The sequence below is a fragment of the Malaclemys terrapin genome, chromosome 2 (genome assembly GCF_027887155.1).
Source record: "Malaclemys terrapin pileata isolate rMalTer1 chromosome 2, rMalTer1.hap1, whole genome shotgun sequence".
NCBI classification, from domain to species: domain Eukaryota; kingdom Metazoa; phylum Chordata; order Testudines; family Emydidae; genus Malaclemys; species Malaclemys terrapin.
The window spans coordinates 205,969,637-205,991,822 of record NC_071506.1 but is presented as its reverse complement, the minus strand read 5'-3'; the positions used below and the strand labels follow the sequence as shown (position 1 = coordinate 205,991,822).

The 22,186-nt window shown below is 41.0% G+C and overlaps 1 protein-coding gene across 3 annotated transcripts in view; it reads right to left on the bottom strand.

Moving 5' to 3' along the window:
* ULK4 (unc-51 like kinase 4) overlaps positions 1 to 22,186 on the bottom strand; it is a 408,326-nt gene that overhangs the window by 258,939 nt on the left and 127,201 nt on the right. For all 3 annotated transcript variants that reach the window (XM_054019573.1, XM_054019574.1, XM_054019575.1), the window contains exons 23-27: positions 20,340 to 20,473; positions 11,716 to 11,837; positions 11,353 to 11,409; positions 543 to 594; positions 212 to 306 (exon numbers count right to left, since the gene is read on the bottom strand). In XM_054019573.1, the coding sequence (XP_053875548.1) occupies positions 212 to 306; positions 543 to 594; positions 11,353 to 11,409; positions 11,716 to 11,837; positions 20,340 to 20,473 (460 nt within the window). The remainder of the gene's footprint in view (positions 1 to 211; positions 307 to 542; positions 595 to 11,352; positions 11,410 to 11,715; positions 11,838 to 20,339; positions 20,474 to 22,186) is intronic.

The following is a 22,186-nucleotide window of genomic DNA, read 5'->3' as shown; positions in this document are numbered from 1 at the left end:
GAATATTTCTGTTCACCTTTTAAATTTAGATCTTTCTATAAATGAACAAATCTTTTTCAATCAAAAAATAATTAAAACTTTGTTTCTATTTTCTGATCATACATATTTTAAGTCTTGACCCTAATAACTACTGACTACTTGAAACATTCCGTTTGTTAGTGGGAATTCAGACAGTACGTATGCAATTGTTTCATGTGCTACCAGGACTTACTGTTGAGCGGTGGAGCGTCAACAAGACTGGATGCTGTGTTACCACTTCGAATGCTGATAAAGTGGTCTTAATTAGTTCTTCTGATGCAGTTTGACCTGTTCATAAAAGAAGCATTGTTTTTCCTTATAACATGCTACAGTAAGAATCATAGATGCCAGAACTAGGGGTACTGGGGGTGCTGCCACACCCCGTGGCTTGAAGTGGTTTCTATCATATACAGGGTTTACATTTGGTTCAATGGCTCTCAGCACCCCCACTATACACATTGTTCCAGCACAACTGGTAAGAATACATTCATATAAAGATATGGGAATGCCATAGATGAACTTACCTATTGCTCCATCTAAGTTAGTTTCTCCCAAATCTATTGATTTGATAAAATTCTGTACAAAAAAAAAATACACATTCAAAACGAGTTTAGAAACAAAGAGTAACAAATGTTTTTCACACACACACCCCTCAGAGCATCCTCATTAAAACTATGCTATCCTCAACCATATTTAATATTTTTCATATATGAAAGTTGAATGCATTTGTATTCTAGTTTTCATGACATAATTTTGCAGTTTTGTAAAGGTGTTGCATACTCAAAAGTACTGTACAACAAGGCCCATTAACTCGACTAATGTCAAGAAGTTTCCTGATAAATATGAAGCAATTAAATAGTGTACTTTATTAGTAACAGAGCTTGCATTTTCTAAAAAGAGACTTTGAACTTTCTTGGATACTGCTATATTAAAATAGCTCATGAAAAAGACCAAAGACCCTCTGGAAAATGTAATTTTCTGTAATTTGTGCCATCTTTTTGATCTCCACACACAGTGCATATTGTATGGATGCACTTACATGCAGGAGTACATAGAGAAAGGCATACTTTATAACCTAAATAAATCATCATTCTGAGGCACAGTGAATAAAATATTAATGATTTGGGATAAGTAAATATGATACTATTATTCCCACTGTTCTTGGGCTATTTAATTCATTTCCTCTCTTCTGACTTCACTTTTATGCATGTATATACACCTTTCATAGGGGACGCAAAAGACATGCTATTGATGCTTACTTGCCACAGAAGGAATAATTCTTAGCAGAATTTAATACACTATTACTTATATTTATCAAGTCATAGAGTTTTATTGCATAGACAAGGTACTGCTTTGGCATCATCTTTCTGACCTTCAAGTTATACACCTCATTTCTATACAGTATTACGGTAAAAGCTATACAATAATTTTCATAGAACTTTCAATTTATGTCCTGAGGATGTCAATGATAAATTGTATTACTATAACATTGTTAGAAGTGCATCCAGAACACACTACCTTTTCCCTAATACCTAAGAAATGCATACAGGAGTTTTCTATCCACAATAACAGCATTATATCTTTGTTTTTAAACTATTACAGAGCAGTCATAGAAGAATGTTTACTTACCTTAAAGTAACTGTGATCCCTTGAGATACTGTCAAGTGGATCCCACAGTAAATGCACATGTGATTCATACACGTGAGATGGATTTTTTTTTTTAAATAAGTGGTGTCCATCAGAAGGAGTGACAGTCTGAATGGTTTACTCCTGTCAATGTAGAGTCCTGGCTACATCTAGGGTGCGTAATTTCTTTTCTCCCAGTGCCAAATGAGGTTTCAGGAAGAAGAAATGCAAGTTGATGGATTAGTTCAGATGAAATTCTAAAACCACTTTGGAGGTGAATTTCAGGTAAGGTCTTAGCATCACCTTGTCCCTATGGAATATCATTTGGGGAGGGTAAGCCATAAACACCTGAAGCTCACTCACTGTTCTGGCTGGAGTGAAAGACTAGGAGGTTCACCTTCCTAGTGAGGTGATGTAGGGAGCATTCTGAAAAAGGTTAAAAGGGAAAATCCATGAGTCTAAGGAGGACTATATTGAGGTCACAGGCAGGAATTGGTTCTCTGACTAGTAGGCATGTAGAAGCCCTTTAAGAAATTTCAGTAGCATAGGGTGAGAATATTAGGGATGGGCAGAAAACGGGTTTCCCATCCTGAGAGAATTTTTGAGATTTCAAATTTTTTCCCATCCCACTTCAACCCAAAAATTTTGATTTGGATCAATCAAATGTTCATTTCGATTTCAACCTTCCCACCCCCCTTTTTTTTTTTTTTAAGTCCAAATTTCTAAAATTTCAAAACAAAAAAAAAGTTGTTTTGACTGGAAAAACTGAAGCTTTTCATTTAAAATATGCTGAAAGATCCCATTTCAACAATTTCAAAACTTTTTTCCCCGAAATTTGAGTCAGGATATTTGTCAAAACTTGCCTCAGTTCACAGTTTAGGTTTCAACAAATTGACATTTTGGGGGGAAAAAGTATTCATAAAAAAATTCCTGACCAACTAGAGAGAAGAAAGATGGGTGACAAGCTAAAATTGCTGAGAGGCCGACTTTACTAGATTTGAGCAGAAGACCAGCTTGCATAGGGTGTCAAGGATCTTCTGTAATGAGATCTGGAGTTTTTGGGCTGCCCATTTCAAGAACTTCTTCCATTTTGAAGAATACGTTATCTAGAAGATGTCATTTTGTTTTGAAACAGGATTTCCTGGACCTGTAGGGAGCAGCCATTATCTGTGTTACTGAGCCATCCAACAGCCACACAATGAGTGCAGTGACAATGGTTCTGGGTGGAGTAACTGGCCATGGTTCGGTGAGACAAGTTCCAGGCAGCGTGGGAGTTGGCCTGGAGGCTGGACATCTGCAGTAGATCTGTCAGCCACAGCTGCCTTGGCCAATAAGGAGCCAACAGAATGATTGTGGGACTCACCCTGGGAATCAGGGGAAATTATGCAAAGGCATACAAACAAGCCTCTATTCCACTGAAGGAGGAAGGTATCTGGTAATGAATTTGGACTCAGGCCTTTTCTAGAACAAAAGTTATGACATTCTGCATTACCATTGGGGCAGAAAAATCTTTTGTGGGGAATCTCCACTAATGAAATATCTGTTCTGTAATGCATCTGTGCAAGGGCCATTCATGTCTGGTCACAGACTGCTTGCCTGCTAACTTGTTGCTGAATCCTGGTGTTGTCCTGTTCTGACGACACCAATTTCAGAAGTTGATGACTTACAGGCAGAAGGGCAAAGAGCAGGTGCCCTCTTGCTTGTTATGTAGTGCATGGCTGTTGTGTTGTCTGTGAAAAATCTACAATGAAGGAATTATGGAGGACATGAGGTGGCATAGGGCACATGTGCAGCCTTAACAGACACTGCTATTAAAAAAAAAAAAAAAAAAAAAAAAAAAAAACTCAGTCTTGAATGCACAGAGCACATTTGTACCTAGAGTGGGATCCACACTGACACATACTTAAAGAACAATTATTTTGGATGAACATCAAGGTCTAATAAGTTAATTTTCTATGAAAAAAGGCAATTTATCATTATGTCTGCCTGTTCATTTGAAGAAAGCTACTACCTTTCATCTAATTTCTTTAGAGAGAGCGTTTTGTTTATCTGTGACAAATTAAAATCTGACCATTTTGGGAAATCCATAATCTGTGCTGATTTTGCACTGACTGAATTGTGCCCATTGGTATACACCAGTCTCTTCTGAATGGCTCTCCAGGATATCATTAACCATCCTCGTGTTATGTTTAATTGAAGAGGGACAGGAGACAAATCAAGTCCAGTGCCAAAATTCCTACTTTAAAGTCAAAATAGCTTGATCCTTGCCATCCATAATCTCTGCCACTAGGTGGTCAGGTGCAGAAGCTCTAGGCTTATCCTATCTGATGGGAGAGGGGTGTGAAGAGCAAGTTACTCACCCTGTGCAGTAACTGTGGTTCTTCAAGAGGTGTCCCCCCAATGAGTGCTCCACTCTAGGTATGCCTGCACCCCCAGCACCTCAGGTCAGAGATTTTAGGTAGCAGCGTCCATTCAGCCCGCCCATGCGCTCTCTCCATCTCGTGCCCTGCATCAGAGCTATATAGTGCTCAATGGGTGAACTGCTCTCAGTTCCTTCTCTAACTCAGAGCTCACTGGAAAGAACTCCAAAGCAGAGGGGAGGAGGGGAGGTAGTGGAGAACCCATAGCAACACACATCTCAAAGAACCACACAGTTATTGCACTGGGTAAGTAACCTTCCCTTCTTCAAGTAGTGTCTCTATGGGTGTTCCATTCTAGGTCTCTCCAGCAGTACTCCTGTGGGAAGTATGGGGCTTCAGTGTAGAATCCAGAATTGCAGATAAGACATTGGAACCAAATATGGCATTGGACGCTGAGTCATGAGCCACTGCATAATGTTCAGCAAATGTATGAGCAGATGTCCGAGTCACAGCTCTGCGTGTTTCTACAACAGGAACATTTTTGACAAAGGCTATGGAAGTAGAGAGGGATCTCGTGGAGTGATTTCATATTTTAGAAGGATGTTGAAGATTGTGAGACCGATAGCAATAGGTAATGCAGCTTGATATCCAGCTAGAGTCTCTTTGTTTGGAGACTGAGGATCCCTTAGATCTGTCCACAATGGAGAGAAACAGTCTGGAAGATTTCCTGAAGGTCATAGTCCTATCTAAATAAAAGGCTAGTGTTCTCCTTACACTGACTGTGTGCAATGTTGAATCTCTTTTTTTCTTGGTGCAGTTTCAGAAAAAACTGGGAGGTGGATAAGTTGGTTTATGTGGAAGTATTTATGTCCACTATTTTCAGCAGGAACTTGGGATGTGGTCGTAATGTCACCTTGCCTTAAAAAAATAAAAATAAAAAAATAAAAACTGTAAAGAGGGGGTATGCCATTAGAGCCCCCCTCTCTCCTATTCTTCAGGCAGTTTTCATAGAGAGGTGTTGAAGGGAGCAGCGGCCATGGGTTCAAAGGGAGGTCTTGTTAGACACTGAAAAACAAAATTGAGGTCCCATGTCAGTATGGGGCATCCGATTTGTGAAAAGAGATTACCTAGACCTTTGAGAAACCCTCTGGTTGTGGGATGAGCGAAAACAGAATAACCCTCTATCTGATGAGGGAAGGCTGTGACAGTGACAAAGTGCACCTTGACAGAGCTTAGAGATAATCCTGACCTTTTTAGTTCTAGGTTGAAATGCATACAGAAGACCTGTGTCCCAATGTGAAGTATTGCAAGGCTTATTACAAAGGTGCCCACCACCATGTGTCCCAGTAGCTGGAGACAGTCCGAGGGCTGACCCAGACTGTTAAGAAAAAATTGATCAGAGTGCTGAATCTGTGCAAGGGGAGGAATGTTTTGGCTTCTACTGCATTGAAGGAGGCTTCTATGAACTCCAGATGTTGTACAGGAGTTAATACGGACTTTTGAATATTTAATTGTAGTCCCAGTCAGAGAAATAGGTCCATGACTTCTTGTGTGACCATCAAACCCTTGTTGAAGGAGCATGCCTTGAGAAGGTAATCATCTAAGCATGGAAAGATCAGAATTCCTTGTTTGCGAAGATGTACTGCTACCACAGAAAGGACCTTTGAGAACATTCTGGGCGCAGAAGATAGGCCAAATGGGAGCATATTGTATTAAAAGCGATCAAACCCGGAGTAAATCAGAGAAACTTTCTGTGGGATGGCTGGATCACAATATGGAATTAAGCAACCTTCAGGTCAAGAGCTGAGAACCAGTCCCCTTGGTCCAGAGATGGAATTATTGCTGTGAGAATTACCATTTTGAATCGCTGAACCTTCACAAATCTGTTGAGTGATCTTAGATCTAGAATAGATCTCCAAGTGTTTTTTTTTCAGTACCAGGAAGTACTTGGAGTAGAATTTCCTCCCTCTGTATTGTGCGGAAACTGGTTCTACAGCATCCAGGTTCAAGAGTGAGTCCATTTTTGGTTGTAAAAGATGCTCATGAGAAGGGTGTCTGAAAAGGGAAGGGGGGGGGGGGGAGGAAGAGAGGTAGGTAGGTAAAATGGATAAAATATCCTGTAGAAATGGTCTCCAACACCCATTTGTCCGTAGTTATGTGCTCCCAGTTTTAATGAAAAAGAGCAAGGTGGTTGCCGAAGGGAGAGAAACATGTGGATTGTTGCAACAGATAAGGATGGGGGTGGTAATTCGGGCCCTTGACCAACCTACCAAAATTGATGTTTAGATATAGAGGGTTATGAAGTGAATGCTTGTGGGGCACTTGGTGTACTCTTCTACAATCTCTTGTGCTGGGTTTCATAAGGCCTCGGGTCGGGGGGAAGGAGAATTGAGTAGGCTGTAATCTCTGCACCATATGGGATTTACTGAATCTTTTTTTGTGTGTAGGCATGTAAATTCCTAACAAGCACAAGGTGACTCTAGAATCTTTTGATGTGTGGAGGGATTCATCAGTTTTCTTGATGAACAACTTTGATTCTTCAAACAGAAGGACCTCCGCTGTAGGCTGGATTTCCTTTGAAAAGCCAGATAGTTGAAGCCAGGAAGCCCTCCTCATGACCACCGTTGTAGTGGCTGTGTCAGCAGTGGCTAGAGAGGCCTGCAGAGATGTACTTGCAAGGAGTTGGCCTTCAGCAGTGATCATCTGAAATTGCTCCCTCTGGTCTGTTGGAAGATTGCCAGTAAAGGCATTCAGTTTGGAGTAATTAATATATTATATACTTTGCCATGGGAGTTTGATAAGTGGCTACCCTAAATCACAGAATAGCAGATGATTGTGATTTGTTTACCCCAATAAATCCAGATATTTAAAATCCTCATCATATGGCATTGATTTAGCATGGTGCTGTCTGTCATGTAGATTTACAGCACTGACAATAAGGGAGTTTGGGGATGGGTGTGAAAATAAAAAGCTTGAGCCCTTGGAGGGAACATAGTATTTTTTTCCCCGCTCTTATAGGTGAGAGGTATTGTTGCTGGGGTATGCCATATTATTTTTGCTGAGTGCAGGAAGGCCTCGCAATGTGGAGAGATGAGAATGTGTGCACGATGTCAAGTAGCCTGTGTTGCGACTCCTTAATCTCTTCTAGCAGAATTTTTAAGGAGTCTGCTAGCCTTCTGATAAAGTCTTGAAATTGTTTGAAACTGCATGCCAAAGTTGGTGGAGGAACCAGTAACCACGGTAGAGGAGTAGACTTAAGAGTGCCTGAAATAATACGCTTGGTGGAATTAAGTTGCACATCGATCATCCTTGTGTGAGATGAGCAAGCCCATACTGGAGCACAGTACTCTGCAGCTGAATAACAGTGCCAAGGCTGAAGTGCGTACCATTTGGGTATTGGCACCCCAAGTCATTCCGGACAGTTTTCCAAGCAAGTTGTTGAGCGTTTTGACCTTAGTTGCTGTTTTTGTAAGATGGTCACAACATGTGAGAGTTCTATTCAACGTGATGCCTACATAGACTGGATGTGAATCATGCTTTATTCGCTAAACATTGAGAACTATATTCAGCTCTCTGCTCGCTTGTGCATGATCTAAGTGGAAGACACCCAACACACTTGGCATCAGGCACCACCAACAATAATCAGCCATAGCCACCATATATGCATTCAAATCACTTAAGTATGTCAAAGGAGTGGAACTGAGTGCCGAGGCATATGTCGTCTGCATAAAACTCACAAGATCTGGCATATGGTAGGTTATTCAAATATAAGTCAAACAACAATGGAGATAATACTGAGCCTTGCGAGAAGCTGTTCTGGTGCCTCCAAGCACTTGTTCTTGTAAGGCTACTGATGTGGTGCAAAAGACATGGATGTGGGCACCCAAGGGCAACCATATCAACTGGGTGGGCTGTCTCTCTCAAGACAGTAAGCTGGTTCTGCAGTTGTGGAAAGCTCCCTGATAGTGGAAAGGAGAGCCTTCGACAGAAATGTGAGAAACTGATGAGAAATTGTCATAATCGTCCTCCTCTTCATCACTTCACAGAGGTGGAGCAGTTATGGAAGCTATGAGAGACTGTCAGTACTGTTTGTCTGTCCGGGCAGTGAAAGGGGTGGTCGGTATCGGAATGTGTTGATGCCGATCAGGAGACACTCAGGCATTTCTGAAACCATCGAGACCCTGGAAAAGCAAAATTCCTGTGGTACCAGGATGGTGGGCAGTACTGCTGAGGTAAGATGAGCAGAAGCGACTGATGTAGAAGGTGCTGATGGTACTGGAGGTCTCTTACACTGATGAATGACCAGTAGGTGTTGGTTTGGCCTTCTGCAGAGCTGACGTACTAGGTACTGAGGCTCTAGGGGACGCTGTCGGTACCAATTTTAAAGCTGTTCTCTCTCTGCCATTCCATTCACCCGACAGTGGCAATCTTCCGGAGCCCAAACTCTTCGAGTCCTTAGGCTTTCTGGCAATGACAATACCTGAGGAACTTGCAGCCTCATAGGTACTGAGCTGGAGATCGGTGGGTGCCAAGGTGGTTGACCTGGCCGGGGATCGTCTCTTAGTGGTAGATTCTCTACCCAAGGGACATGAAGTCTGCTTTCTGGTGACTTTTTGAGAGGAATCCAGGGATTTCCTCTTCAAAGCCATGGGGGAGTGTCATGCCAAAGAAGTTGATGGAGTAGGCCTTCTCAAGGACCGTTGTACAAGGAGGGTCCCTGGGCTGGGGTCAGAACTCTCCATCAGTTTTAGTTCCTGGTTCTTTCTGGCCCTTTATTTTAATTTAAGGCAGAAATAACACTTTTGAGGGATGTGTAACTCCCCGAGACAGCGTATACAGCATGAATATCCATCATTGACTGGGATAGCCTCTCGACAGGAAGGCAATGTTTAAACCCAGGGGAGCCAAACATACCCTTTTCAGGTTCCACTTCCCCACAGGGAACAACCAAGAAAAAAATAATTGTGGATGCTATTCTAATAAGAAAAAAAATTATAAACTCCTCAAAAAAAAAAGGAAAAGGGAGTACTAGAACTAATGGAAACTCTATGAACTAATTATCTCGAAAAAGAAGAAAAAAAATACAAGTGAGGTAATCTCAATTCGGATGCTGCTGAGGTGGTTGAGAAGGAAGTGAGGGCGGTTTGCCCACACAGCGCTATATAACCCTGTTGCGGGGCATGAGATGGGAGAATGCATGTGTGGGCCAAACAGACACTGCTACCTAAAATCTCTGATCGGAGATGCATGGGGCACAAGCACACCTAGGGTGGAGCACCCATAGGGACACTACTTGAAGGCATCTGCTTCTTGAAACTTCACTTTCTTCCTATTCAAACATGCACAAAAGGGACAGAGACAATATGGCCCTAATGCTTTCATGAGAGGATTCCATGAGGAATTATTTTGCCAAACATATGCAAATTCTTCCATGCATCATCACCAGATCCTCAACTAATATAAACAGAAGGTTAAGAATAAATTTTACATAGAATTCTTTCATCAATCACTATAGAAACTGTATTTAAAGAAGCCCAAAAACGACGACCAACTGCCTTCATATATGGTTTCATCAATTCACCATAAAGCTAAAATATTGACTAGAGCGAACCAGTTTGGGCTAACAAAGCATTTGATAAGATCTTTCATCCTTCTCACCAACTTTTCTTTGAGGATGTAGTTGTGAAGTGGAATCAAGGGGAATTGAGAGTGCCCAACTTCTTGCAGGATTGCGTCTGCATTATTTATCGCATTTAAGATTATATGAACCATAGCAGGGGATACAAATAATTCTGAATTCAAAATTCCATAGGTAAGTGAAGGATGAGCTGATATTTCAGAATTTGGCTTTAACTACAACAACATATATTTTAAGTTTACAGATACATAAATTCTATTTGGTTAATTATTTGGGATCATTATTTTAAACTTTGTAGCGCAGAGATTTATTGATGAAAAATAAGTCTTTTTCATGTCTAGGTTGCTAGTTCAAACCAGTTAGTTACTGTAAATTGTTATTATCTGTCAGGAATTTGTGACTACATGAAATAATTTTTGAAGGGAAGATATTGGTTCTTTTCCAAAGACAACAAATGGCCACTTCACAAAACCAAAACTACAGCTAACACTAACTGGCCAATTTATTAGCTGTATTAGGGAAGCCAAAGAGCTTGGAAAGTGAACTAAAATTGATCTCTCTAGTACCCACTTGAGGCAAGTTGGCAGGACAGTAGTGAGGAAACTTGCACTACAGCTGCATGAGCTGTAATTGATCTGTGGATAAAATAGAGGACTTCGATCTCCACAAAGGTCAAGCTAGCACCTTTCATAAAAATTAAATTCACTTACAAAAATTTAAAGAGAGGGAAAAAAACCCTATGCAGCTCCACTTTTAAAATTTGGATTATTTTTTCTTAATTCTAATGCTCGTCATTCTAAAAACAGTCTTTATGAACACTACCTTTTCAACCACAGACACGTTCGGCTACATCAAACTCTGAGGAACAAGAAAAAGTGAAACAGTAATCTAACCAGTCTGCAGCAAGAGCTTTTGCAATCTACCATGTGAATAAATCACTAATTTAAGCACTTTGTTGAAAATGTGTCCTTCAAAATATTTTGTCTGATCATGAAGCGCAACTTTTAAAATACACTTTTCTCATTTGACAGTGGCTATCACTTTCATACTAGAAACTAACAATACAATACAGAAGTACTACTTCATTTTAACTACAGTGCTCTATGGCATATTTGAAATCCAGTACAGTTTTTATTGTTAATGTCAAAGCTAGACAGCAGATGCTGAACATGACAAATGTCTTAGCTCTCTAGTTTATGCTGCTCAGCATTTCATCAACTAAATATAGTGCAAATGTACTGGCAAGGAGAAAATGATAACATAATTCATGTGGGCCATATCCTTAAACTAGAAAAAGCATGTGTGTTATTAAATATGACTGAACTGAAACAGAGTATTATAGTTTATCTTTCATAGCACTTAGGAAATTATGCATTTATCAGAAATTATACAGTATGCAGAGCGTACATTCAGTTATATTATATGAAACTTCTAAATTATCTTTTTCATTATTTGAATGACCTTCATGACATTTGATCTTAAATACTGTTTCCATGGAGAAAGCCATTGTATTAGGTTTTTGTCTTTTAAGCAAATATAATATTGGAAGACCATACATTTTCTGCTAAGAAGTCAAATTTAATATAGTAAAAATAAAAAAGACAATTCCATTTTTATTACAACTATCCTATATATTGTATAAGATTAATTCCAAGGAGTATACACATTCTTGATATACAAAATGTTAGTATAACTGAACTTGTTACTTACAAGCAAAGTTCCATAGTTAAAAAGAAACTCCTCGGTTACAATCTGGGGACGGAATACCTATTTGAGCAGAGTTTTGGCATAAGAGTAAATAATTAAAAACGTGATAAATGTAGCATAGTTTACAGTGTGTTTAAAAAAGCAATACATTTATTTTGTTTTTATCATTAGAATTGTCTAAACGTAACTTCACAAATAGGGCTCAAGTCTTCATTCTGTCACATAGCTGGAAATCCCACTGACTTCAATTAATGCTGACTTCATGTAAAGAAGGCAGAATTTGGCCTACTCCAATTACAATCAACATAAAGTGCATTTAAGGAGCATACAGTGGTTTACATTGTTTTCTAATTAAAAAATAATTACCTGGGATGTCACAAGGTGAAGAACTATTGGCATCATGGGAAGGCACATCTTCAGCTGTTTGGCCTGAGTTGTTGATGGATGTTTACGTCCAGAGACATTAGCTAGGGCACTAAGAATATCACCTGTAACACACAGCAAATATGTAGGATGCAGCTCAGTCTACCTCAACATAACTAAACAAAGGGGCTATTGACATTGTTTCTCATGTAGCCTGTATGAGGTTTCCCAGGCTTAACCTGAAGAAAAACTATTTCTGATTCTTCTTACAAACTGAACTACTTAAAGAGGGTTTGATCCTGCAAAGTGCTTGGCACTCTAGACTCAATCCAAAAAACACCTAACTGTGCTTAACTTTAAGCATGTGAGCAGTCCAAATGATTTCAACTGATTACTTTCAAAACAACAAACAACTTAGTCTCTAAATGCTTGCCAGTAAGTTGCTCTGATTCATGTGGATTTGCAAACAGAAGATATACCTTTCTTCTCTAGATAGGAATTCAGAATGAGCGGCAAGGGGTATATCAGTTATCCTGGCTGAAAATTTTAACCAGTTATTGCCAGAAATACTAACCCTTCGTTTCACAATCTCACACTAATGTGAGAAATTAATTTCTCCTTCGTACCAAATGGGTGTAAGTGACAAACAAAGGAGCTGAGGCTGATTACTACATCTGTCCTGTTTATGCAAGTATAATTCCGCTGACTTCAATGGAATTATTTTTGCATAAAACTGGAATAATATGGTGACATGCACACTACTTTTCAAGGCAAGCAGCTGTCACTCAAACTTCTGCAACCACACTAACTCTGAACGCCACACTCCCCTAAAACCGGGGCTAATTTCTGGTCCCTGGAAACATTTGTAAATCAAGTCTCCATCCCCTTCCGACTCCCAAAGTGTCAAATACATATCAGAATGAACCACAGGAACTTTGTGCAGTCTAGCCAAATTTAGCAATCAAAAGTTGGAGAAGCCTGTTTAGCAGCTTTCCATAAGATATTAGAAAATAGCATTCAGTGATTTCACTTTAAATCAGGGTTCCCAAACTTTTTGCCTGCATGACACCGTTTTGAGACACTGTTTGCTGTGACCCCAGACAGCAACAACGCAACACAGTGATCAAGGAATTAAAGGAATTTACACATTAAGTACGTTATTTAATGCTCTCTAATGTGACACACAGTCTTGCGTGTTGCAACACAACTTCTCGAAGTCCAGCGGTGTGATAAATTTCACATTTAATCTATGATGCAACATCAACAGAAGATCAATACTGAGATTTGATGGACACAGGTGAACTGAATCCAGCTTCACACAAATATGTGCTCACGAATGGCACCATCAATTTCAAGGCACGAGTTGAGAGTGCAGGATATTCACTCTTGGCAGGGAATCAGAACTCCAGGAGAGAAAGTTGGGGATAAGTTCCTCACAAGAATCCACTGCAGGAAATTTCAGTGAGCTGTTTGATTTCAGCTGCTGGCAAATCCATAGCATCAGGCTTGCAGTGAAAGGGGTTTTGTACCCAATCATACTTTGTCATGTTTAAGTTGAGGGAAAAGGATGCAAACTTTCCTTCATCTGGCTGAGATGCTTAGCCATCATCACCTATGTGGGAGGCTGAATAATTTCATTGTCAGCCAGGAACTTGCAGCACAGACCCAACAAGTTACATTGATTCTTTATCGAGTGCCAACAGTATACTCAGGGTAGCATAAAAAGAAGATATGGGCCCTGCCTTAAGGTACTTACAAGCAACTGCAGATTCCCATCTCAGAAAAGACTAGCACAGGCTCCTACCAGCTCAGGCAGAGAGGATGCTCTATTGATAAAGCTGCTGCCTACTGAAAAGGATCTTCTGGATTCAAGTCTCTCACCTGGATATCTGCAAAGTTGGATGGTGCAAATGGCAAAATGGAATCTGCAAAGCCACCTCTGCACATCCAACATGTCCAGATCTGCTCCACAAATACTACGCCAGGAGGCACCCATTTTACAAAAATGGTAGCCTCCGCACAACATGACCTCACATGCACTGTATCCTTGAGGCCACGATGTGTGGAGGCCATCATTTTTAGGTCAAAATGTCAGCCTCCTGGCATGGCATTTGTGGAGCAGGTCTGGAAACATTTGGGGGCAGACGGCATCATCTCACACAACGAATATGGTCTGTTGGACCCCACGACCCCATCTGCTGATGGCACAACCCACCCCTATTGGGGTCGCAACTCACTGTTTGGGAACTGCTGTTTTAAATTAAGAAGATTTTGGATAGTGAAGTCTCATATTAACTCTAATCATGTGCAAGATACTGTGTATAATTTCATATAGTTTAAACACACATACACACAATGGACACTTAAATTATTTTTGTAGGATGATATTTAAAAAACAATGAACTCTTGAAATACAATGAATGAATTCCAAGCTCCACTGAACTGAATGGCAAAACTACCAATGACTTTAGTGAGGCCAGGATTTCAACCAGGATTTCTGGATGACAAAAATTAACATTTTCAAAGAGCATATAATTTTTCTGGAATGTACTTCCACAAAAGAGAAGTGGATAACACAAAGTTATCTAAAGCAACAGGGATTCTTGTGAGGGACGGGTAAAAAATAAAATAAAAAGGATAGTTAGCATGAGCCAATGAGGGAGCACAGCTGAGTTATTGAAAAGAATGTCTCAGGCACAACTAATCTAGAGAAAAGGATCAAATATCTGATCATAAAGGGGAAGACAGTGGTTCAAGAACCAAGAAGTGTGAGAAAACCAGCGAATTCCACTCTGACTGATCTTGTTTTATATGAACTATTGTCTCAGGCAAACAAGAAGCCTTTGTTGTATGCATAAAAATGGAAGCGATGGGCAGGGGAAAGTCTCTGCTTATATGCAAATAAAGAAGAAAAATGAATATTTTTAAAGCTTTGAGAGTTAATAAATTCTGCCCTTGAACATACACATATTTCCTGTTTTTCCAAGCCTATAATAGAGTCACTGAACAATTAAAAGCCAGATTCTGCTAGCCTTATATGCAGTTGCAGAGATTTTAAGACCAGAAGGGAACACAGACTCATCAGACCTGTCCTTTTGTATAAAACAGGCCATAGAATTGATTCATATTAATTAGCTGAGTAGTATCAGTAGTTTATTACTCAAATACTCCCATTGACTTTAATATTCAATGTACGTAATGGAGGCAGAACCTGGCCTTAAATTAAATTAAAAGGAGAGATGTGCAAACAATTCTATTCCAAATGCAATATACTGTTCATAAAAATGAATGCATTTCCCATCATTTCTCCAGTTATGTGAGCCTCAATAAATAGTCCTAAATTTTAATAAATATGTACTTCTGGTTTTGAATCATTAAATTATAATAATATGACAAAGCCCTAGTTGTGGTGAACAAGAGATGCTGAATTTACCTAACTTGTTATTCTGGCTTTCCATATTTTACGATGCATACAGTGGTCATCCTGTTGTCAAATTTTGCATTAGATAAATAGATACAGATACCTCATTATTTCAGTATGACTGTATATTATATGGCAAATACCTAAAATGCTACAAATACAGAAGTAAAGTTATTTAGTTAACAAAGGCAAATGGCAATTTTTTAAGGCTGACTACTCTACTATTGATTTAATCTAACTTTTTAAAATAAATATTTGAAATCAATTTCTATGTTTTAAATCTATTTGGTTTATAGCTACATCTGCTGGAAGAGTATGGGATTAGAAGGGAGTTTAAATAAATATATATTAAAAACTAGCAAACATCAATTTCCAACTCAGAAATGTAACTGCTTTTAATTTGTTTCACTTTGCAAAATGTCTAACTTTGGACTTTTTTCATATGGAGGAAATAACTCACCCCTGAATCAGAACATATTCTTTCATTATCCCAAACAGGTAAAGAGAAAATACTCTCCTATAAAACTAGAGATCTCAAAATGAATCTTAATAAAAGCCAACTACAAAGACAGTCCTCCCTTCACCCAAAAACAATACAACCCCTCTCCCCAACATTAACTGGAGAAGGAAAACAGAGTGGAGAACTTATGTTTGATGTAGAGGTTGTCCAAAATATGCCATTAAAATTATACACCAACAGTAAAGGCAGAAAATTGCATGTAAAAGACAATAAGTTATTTTTGTTATTATCATTATTTGCATTACAGTAGTACCCAGAGACTAGGGTTACCATACGTCCGTTTTTTCCCGGACATGTCCGGCTTTTTGGTAATCAAACCCCCGTCCGGGGGGAATTGCCAAAAAGCCGAACATGTCCAGGAAAATGCCGGCCGGGCACTTCCCCTCCCGCGGCTGCTCTGTTCCTCCCCTGACTCTTCGGCTCTGTTTAAGAGCCGAGCTGCCCGAGCGCTATGGGCTTCAGGCAGCCCCCTTGCCTCCGGACTCCAGCCGCCGGCCGGGCACTTCCCCTCCCAGGCTCCGGCGGCGCAGGGTCCGGAGGCATGGGGGCTGCCCGAAGCCGGTCGCGCTCGGGCAGCTCGGCTCTTAAACAGAGCCAAAGAGTCAGGGGAGGAGCAGAGCCTCCGGCCGTGGCGGCTCTGCTCCTCGCCTGACTCTTTGGCTCTGTTTAAGAGCTGAGCGCTACGGGCTTTGGGCAGCCCCCAGGCCTCCAAACCCTGCGCCGCCGGAGCCCGGGAGGGGAAGTGCCCGGCCGGGGTCGCAGGGTCCGGAGGCATGGGGGCTGCCCGAAGCCCGAGCGCTACCGGCTTCACTGTTTGCCGGGCAGCCTCCAGACCCTGTGCCCCTGGCTGGGCGCTTCCCCTCCCGGGCTCCAGCTGCGCTGGGGAAGCGCCGTCCGGGGGTGCAGGGTCTGGGGGCTGCCCGGCAAACCGTGAAGCCGGTAGCGCTCGGGCAGCCCTTTTCACGTGGCTGGGAGTGGGAGGGAGGAGGGAGCGGGGTTGGGGCGGGGAAGGGGCGGAGTTGGGGTGGGGCTGGGGGGAAATGGGCGGGGCCAGGGCCCCGTGGAGGGTCCTCTTTTTTTATTTGTTAAATGTGGTAACCCTACCAGAGACCCCAAATGAGATCAGAGTCCCACTGTGTTAGGCAGTGTACACACATTCAGAGAGAGAGAGAGAGAGAGAGAGAGAGTCTCCTCAAAGCATATACAGTCTAAGGCCCTAATCCTGCAATTGACCATACATGGTCATCTGATATTTAGTTACTTAGGAAAACAAAGAACAGATGTGGTTTGAGGGAGAAACAAAATATTACATCGTCTTTGTAAATAAATTTTAAAAATAGGTGACTTTAAAGCCTACCAAACTTTACAAGTGCTACCCCTTTTTTTCCCCATTACTAAAAACAACAATTAACATACAGTGAGAACTTTAACTGCCATCTTTACAATAATGACTCACAGATTGACCTCTCCACGCCTAGAGTATCTTTCTCCATCCAATCCCACATGCTAGCCTCGCTTTGACGTTTCCTCTTCCTGGAAGTCTTGCAGTCAAACTTGTACTTAACATCTTTCCTCACAAACACTCTCCACTACCCACATTCTCTGTCAGGCTTGATAACCCCACCAGTCTCAGTCCTCTAATCTGGAGGTCATTTTTGTTGACTCCTCTTTTGCCTTGCATGTCCAGGCTGTGCCCAAATTTTGCCATTTCTCCAAGACTTGTCTAAGATCTATCCATTTTTTCTGTTCAAACAGCCAAAACTCACCTAGCCCCTCATCACATTTTATCTTGATTTGTATAAGCTTCTTCTCTCTGGGCTCCCTAGCACCCACATCTCCCTGTCCATCCCATACAAATTGCTGGTCAAATGACCCTTGTTTGAATCCCTAAACTGGCTGCATCACCATGTCAAATTCAAACTTCTTCTTCTCACCTGCAATTCCCTTCACAACTCTCTGCTCATCTTCATTTCTGCTCTTATCTTTTATCACATTGTCCCCCACCCTGCCTTGTCTGCTTCTCTCAAAATCCTACCTTAGTATCTCCTTCCAAATTGTACTCTGTGACTGGACCTATGTCCCTGAGGACTTTGGCTGTTTGAATAGAAAAGCCACTAGTATCTTACCCTTCAAAACTCTCCTCAAGACCTATAAACATATTAGAAAATTAATGATGGCTTCAGGGGAAGATTGGGATAGTTGGCATTTCTTATATAAAGTATGTTAAAAGAACTTTATTAAGATAACTTTCAAAGGTTAGGAAATACCAGAATTAAGATTGTGCAAACTTAATTCAACTCCCTTCTGCATTATTATACAGTCTAACTATATGATCACATACTATTTTTTTCACAGGACCCTGCCTCATTCAGTGCACAGGATAGATATGCTCTGGGGATAAACGAGGTATGTGTGGTGAAGTTGCTCTCTGTAGGACCCTGGCTTGTTTGTGCTAAAAAGGTGATAAGTCTGTACCATTATGCATATGTGCACAGGCTCCAAATAATGCACAGGCAAACTTAATTCTGGCATTTTCTAATTTGAGTGCCTGGCTTTGCAACCCCAAAATATTTTTTTACAGAAGTGTTTTGTAATTTCCTACATTTTTAAAAAAGCAAACTGAAAAAACAAATACTATCATGTGACATCTACGACACCTACATAGGTCCTCAGTAGGGTTGGCCACTTTAGATCCACCACACAGACTTCTGTCACTTGAGCTAACAGAATAACTGATAGCTATAGTAGGTGGTCATCCTCTATCTGGATTGGCAAGAGGGAATGAGACGCCTTGCCAAGGGTTTCACAGATATTTTCTGACAGCAAAGGAATGGTGACTCAGGAATCTCAGGTTCCATTCCAGGCTCTGGAGGGAAGTGTGTTTAGTGGGCACAGACTCTTCTGACTGTTTCCCCCCCGCCCATGCTTGACCTCTTCTGTCAATACTCTCCAACCTGTCCCGGTCCTGTCTCTTTCCCTCCCTGGCTATTTATCCCAATCCCATTCTTCTTGCTTAGTCAGTCCCAGTCTCCACTCCTATGTCTTCTTACCCCAATCTCCACCCTATTTCAAGTCTCTCCCACTCCCCCCCTGCCTCATTCCCAGTTTTCTAACCCAGCCAGTCCCAGTTTCCCCATTCCAGCTCCTCATCTGATCTGTCTTTCCCCTCCATCCCACTGGTTCCTAATCCTAGTCTCCATCCCCAGACTTCTCATCCAGTCTCAGTCCACCCACCACCCTCTCTCCAGCTCCTTTCTCCACCCAGTCTTCTCCCTCCCTCGATTCTTGGTCCCAGTCCCTTAGTGCAGCCATCTCAATTCTCCTCCCACACCCCAGCTACTGCCAATCTGGCTCCCTGGCCCTACTCTACCCCACACCCACTGGTTCCAAATTGCCAGCTCCTTGTCCCAGTTTCCCCCTACTCATCTGATGTCAAGTGTTCCTTCCCCCAGCCAAATGTCTCCCAGTCACCACCCTTTTCCCTCACTAGCTCCCAGCACCAGTCTCCTTGCCAACCCAATCACAGTTTCTCCCTCAAAACCCCTCTAGTCCCAGACTCCTTATCCCAATCCCTGGTCCATGTTTTGTGCCCCCAGTATTCGAAACAGACAGCACCCTCCTCCACAATAACTGGGTGCCAGGAGGGGGACCACTGAAAGCACAGGAGAGACAGGTTCCCTTCTCTCAGTTCCAGGGACAGCCGCAATCCCTTTGCAGGGAAAGTCCAGCTTCACCTCTGTAGACATGGCCTGGAGTATGCTCGGTTGCTCTATGGGGATGGTGCACACACAGTCTGGTCAGCACCAGGACCTAAGAGAGGCTCAAGCATGCTCACTGAAGTTGGACTGTTCAGAAATTAGCTGCTACAATAAGTTTCTACTAAGGATGTGTGAACTGTGATTATCCAATGGCTTATAATTTGGCCAAATTTGGGTGGATTTTCATGGGGCTAGCACAAAGCACACCCTGACACAAAGACCACTCCCAGCCAAATTTGAAGTCCCTGGTCCACAGCATGGGAGCATTAGAACTATTCAAAGAAGAAGTGGCCAGAATTTAACATGGGCAAAACAATGATTTTTCCCTGTCCTTGTTATTAGAGACACCTGAACTGTATTGGCTGAAGTTTTCTAGAAAAATTCATCCTGAAGCAGAAATCCAGCATATAAAATTTTACCCCCCAAATTTTAAATATTATAAGCAACTGAAATCAGGGTTTTACAATGGACAACTTTAATAGGTGGTGCTACCTGCCCCAACTATAACCATATGCATTCTCACATAAATGTTTATATAATATATACAATTGCATCTCTCTTCTTCCAGGTTTTGTAGGTCACGGTTATACTGTAAGATCTTTGGGGCATGGACTCTTTCTTTAAACATGTTTATACAACACTTAGCATAATGGAGCCTGAGTCCTGATTGGGACCTTGTGTGCCACCACGACTGAAATATTAAATAAAAGAAAGCATTTTTTCAAGATTCAAATGCAAAGTATTATATGCTCACAATATAACTAAGAAATTTGATGAAGCTAATGCCATAAACAGTAAATGAGGGGGAAAACCTCTTTCTACTTACCATTGTCTTTACTCTTTAAAGAGATACTTAAATGTTCCACAAGGGAGTGAGGAAAGAAGACAGACAAAAAAATTCTTTTTGTAGTCAGCCAGCTGAATTTACCTAGGATTCCTGGCAGCTCCTGCACAATGTGATAGATGAGAAGGTCCAGGCATTTTGACAGGTATTCATTGCCGCTTTGCTGCTCTTTTCCTGGTGTAGCCTTTCTGCTGTCTCTTTCAATGTACATCACCAATCTACATATAAGCAAGTGCAAAAGATTACCTCTTGTGACAAAAAACTGATACTGCATCTCAAAAATGCCACTGAGGCAAGCATTTCCAGAGGGGCATAGTTACAAGCAAGATGACATTTAGCTGTTGTTTCAGCAACTTGTTGAAAACATTAGAGTTTTGTCTTTAAAACAAAGTTCATTTAAAAAAAAAACAACAACAAATCCTTCTGTGGGGAACTACAGATAAGCCAAATACAATTAGCCAAATTAAACTCTGGTGTAAGCAAGTGCAACTCTATTAGTGTAAATGGTAATATAGTGCTTACATGAGGAATGAATTGGCCCTTAAAAACTGAATAGGAGATTCTAACTTTAAACAGTTTATATTGAATTGTAATGCAAAAAAAATTGCTTAACCAAGGTAGCAAATTTTTAATTTGTGTACCTAAATATAAATGCCAAAACCTACTTTTTAAGTACTTAAAAGAGGTGGTGTGATTTTCAGTGAAGCCACAAATCTCACCAAAGTTAATGACATATACAAGTACCATTGAAAATTAGGCCACATATGTGCACCATTGGGCAAACAAGAATTTAAAAAACCAAGAGTCAGATTATGCCTGGCCACTGTATAGGTGTACAACCTGTGGGGGAGAGCACAAGAAACTTCTGCTTCCTTGCATCCTAGCATTAGTGGCTAGGAACAACTGCAACCTCTCTTTACTCCCTCCTAGTACCCCAGTAGTGAAAGCCACCAGAAAGGCCATAGCACTGATTTTCTTCCACAGCACTGGTTTATGGAGTTGTCTGCAGACACCGAGAAGTTCACACCCTGTACCACTCTAGGGATTTGTGCAGCAGGCATATAGACCTTGTGTGCCTGGGGTTCCTTTTTCAGGCATGATCCCTCCCAGAGCTCATCCCAAATGTGGGCCAGGATCAGGATAGTCTCTTCCAGCATGCTCCAGTATAGGAGTATATTTAGTTGTAATAAATAATAAGCATACTCAAGAAGCCAGAGTTAATGACATTTATTTAAGATCAAATTTCTCTGTGGAGAGGAAAATGCACTGGATTAATCTACACATCTGTTACAAATTAAATGTTTCAAATACTTAATTTTTTTAGTCTAGATATTATGACAGTGAACTTTGAGTAAGAAATAGGGTTACCAATTTTGGCTGGATGTATTCTTGGAGATTTCATCACATGACATAATCTTTAATTAAAGATTAATCTAATTCATGGAGACTCCAGGCCAATCCTGGAGGGTTGGCAACCCTAGTAAGAAATAATTTTAAACTATAGTTTAGCAGTAGGTTTTTGCCATACTGGCAGGGAAGCATAAATTGCTGTTATCAGGATTTTTAAAAAAGGACTATTCCCAGCTCTCTTAATCCATCCCCTTTCTTAGCCACTATTTTAAAAAAGTAAATAAAGAGATGTGACAGAGGCCCAGTGGTGGTTCAGTATTCTGTGTAGTCTGTATCAGCAATTCTTCTCAGGCCTGACATACGCACTATGCCTACCATGCTATTGTCATAATCTGTATCTAAAAAGTATTATATATCATTTGAAAACTAATGACACACTGACTTGCATCTGAAGAAGTGAGGTTCTGACCCACGAAAGCTTATGCTCCCAGTACTTCTGTTAGTCTCAAAGGTGCCACAGGACCCTCTGTTGCTTTTTACAGATTCAGACTAACACGGCTACCCCTCTGATAAATGACACA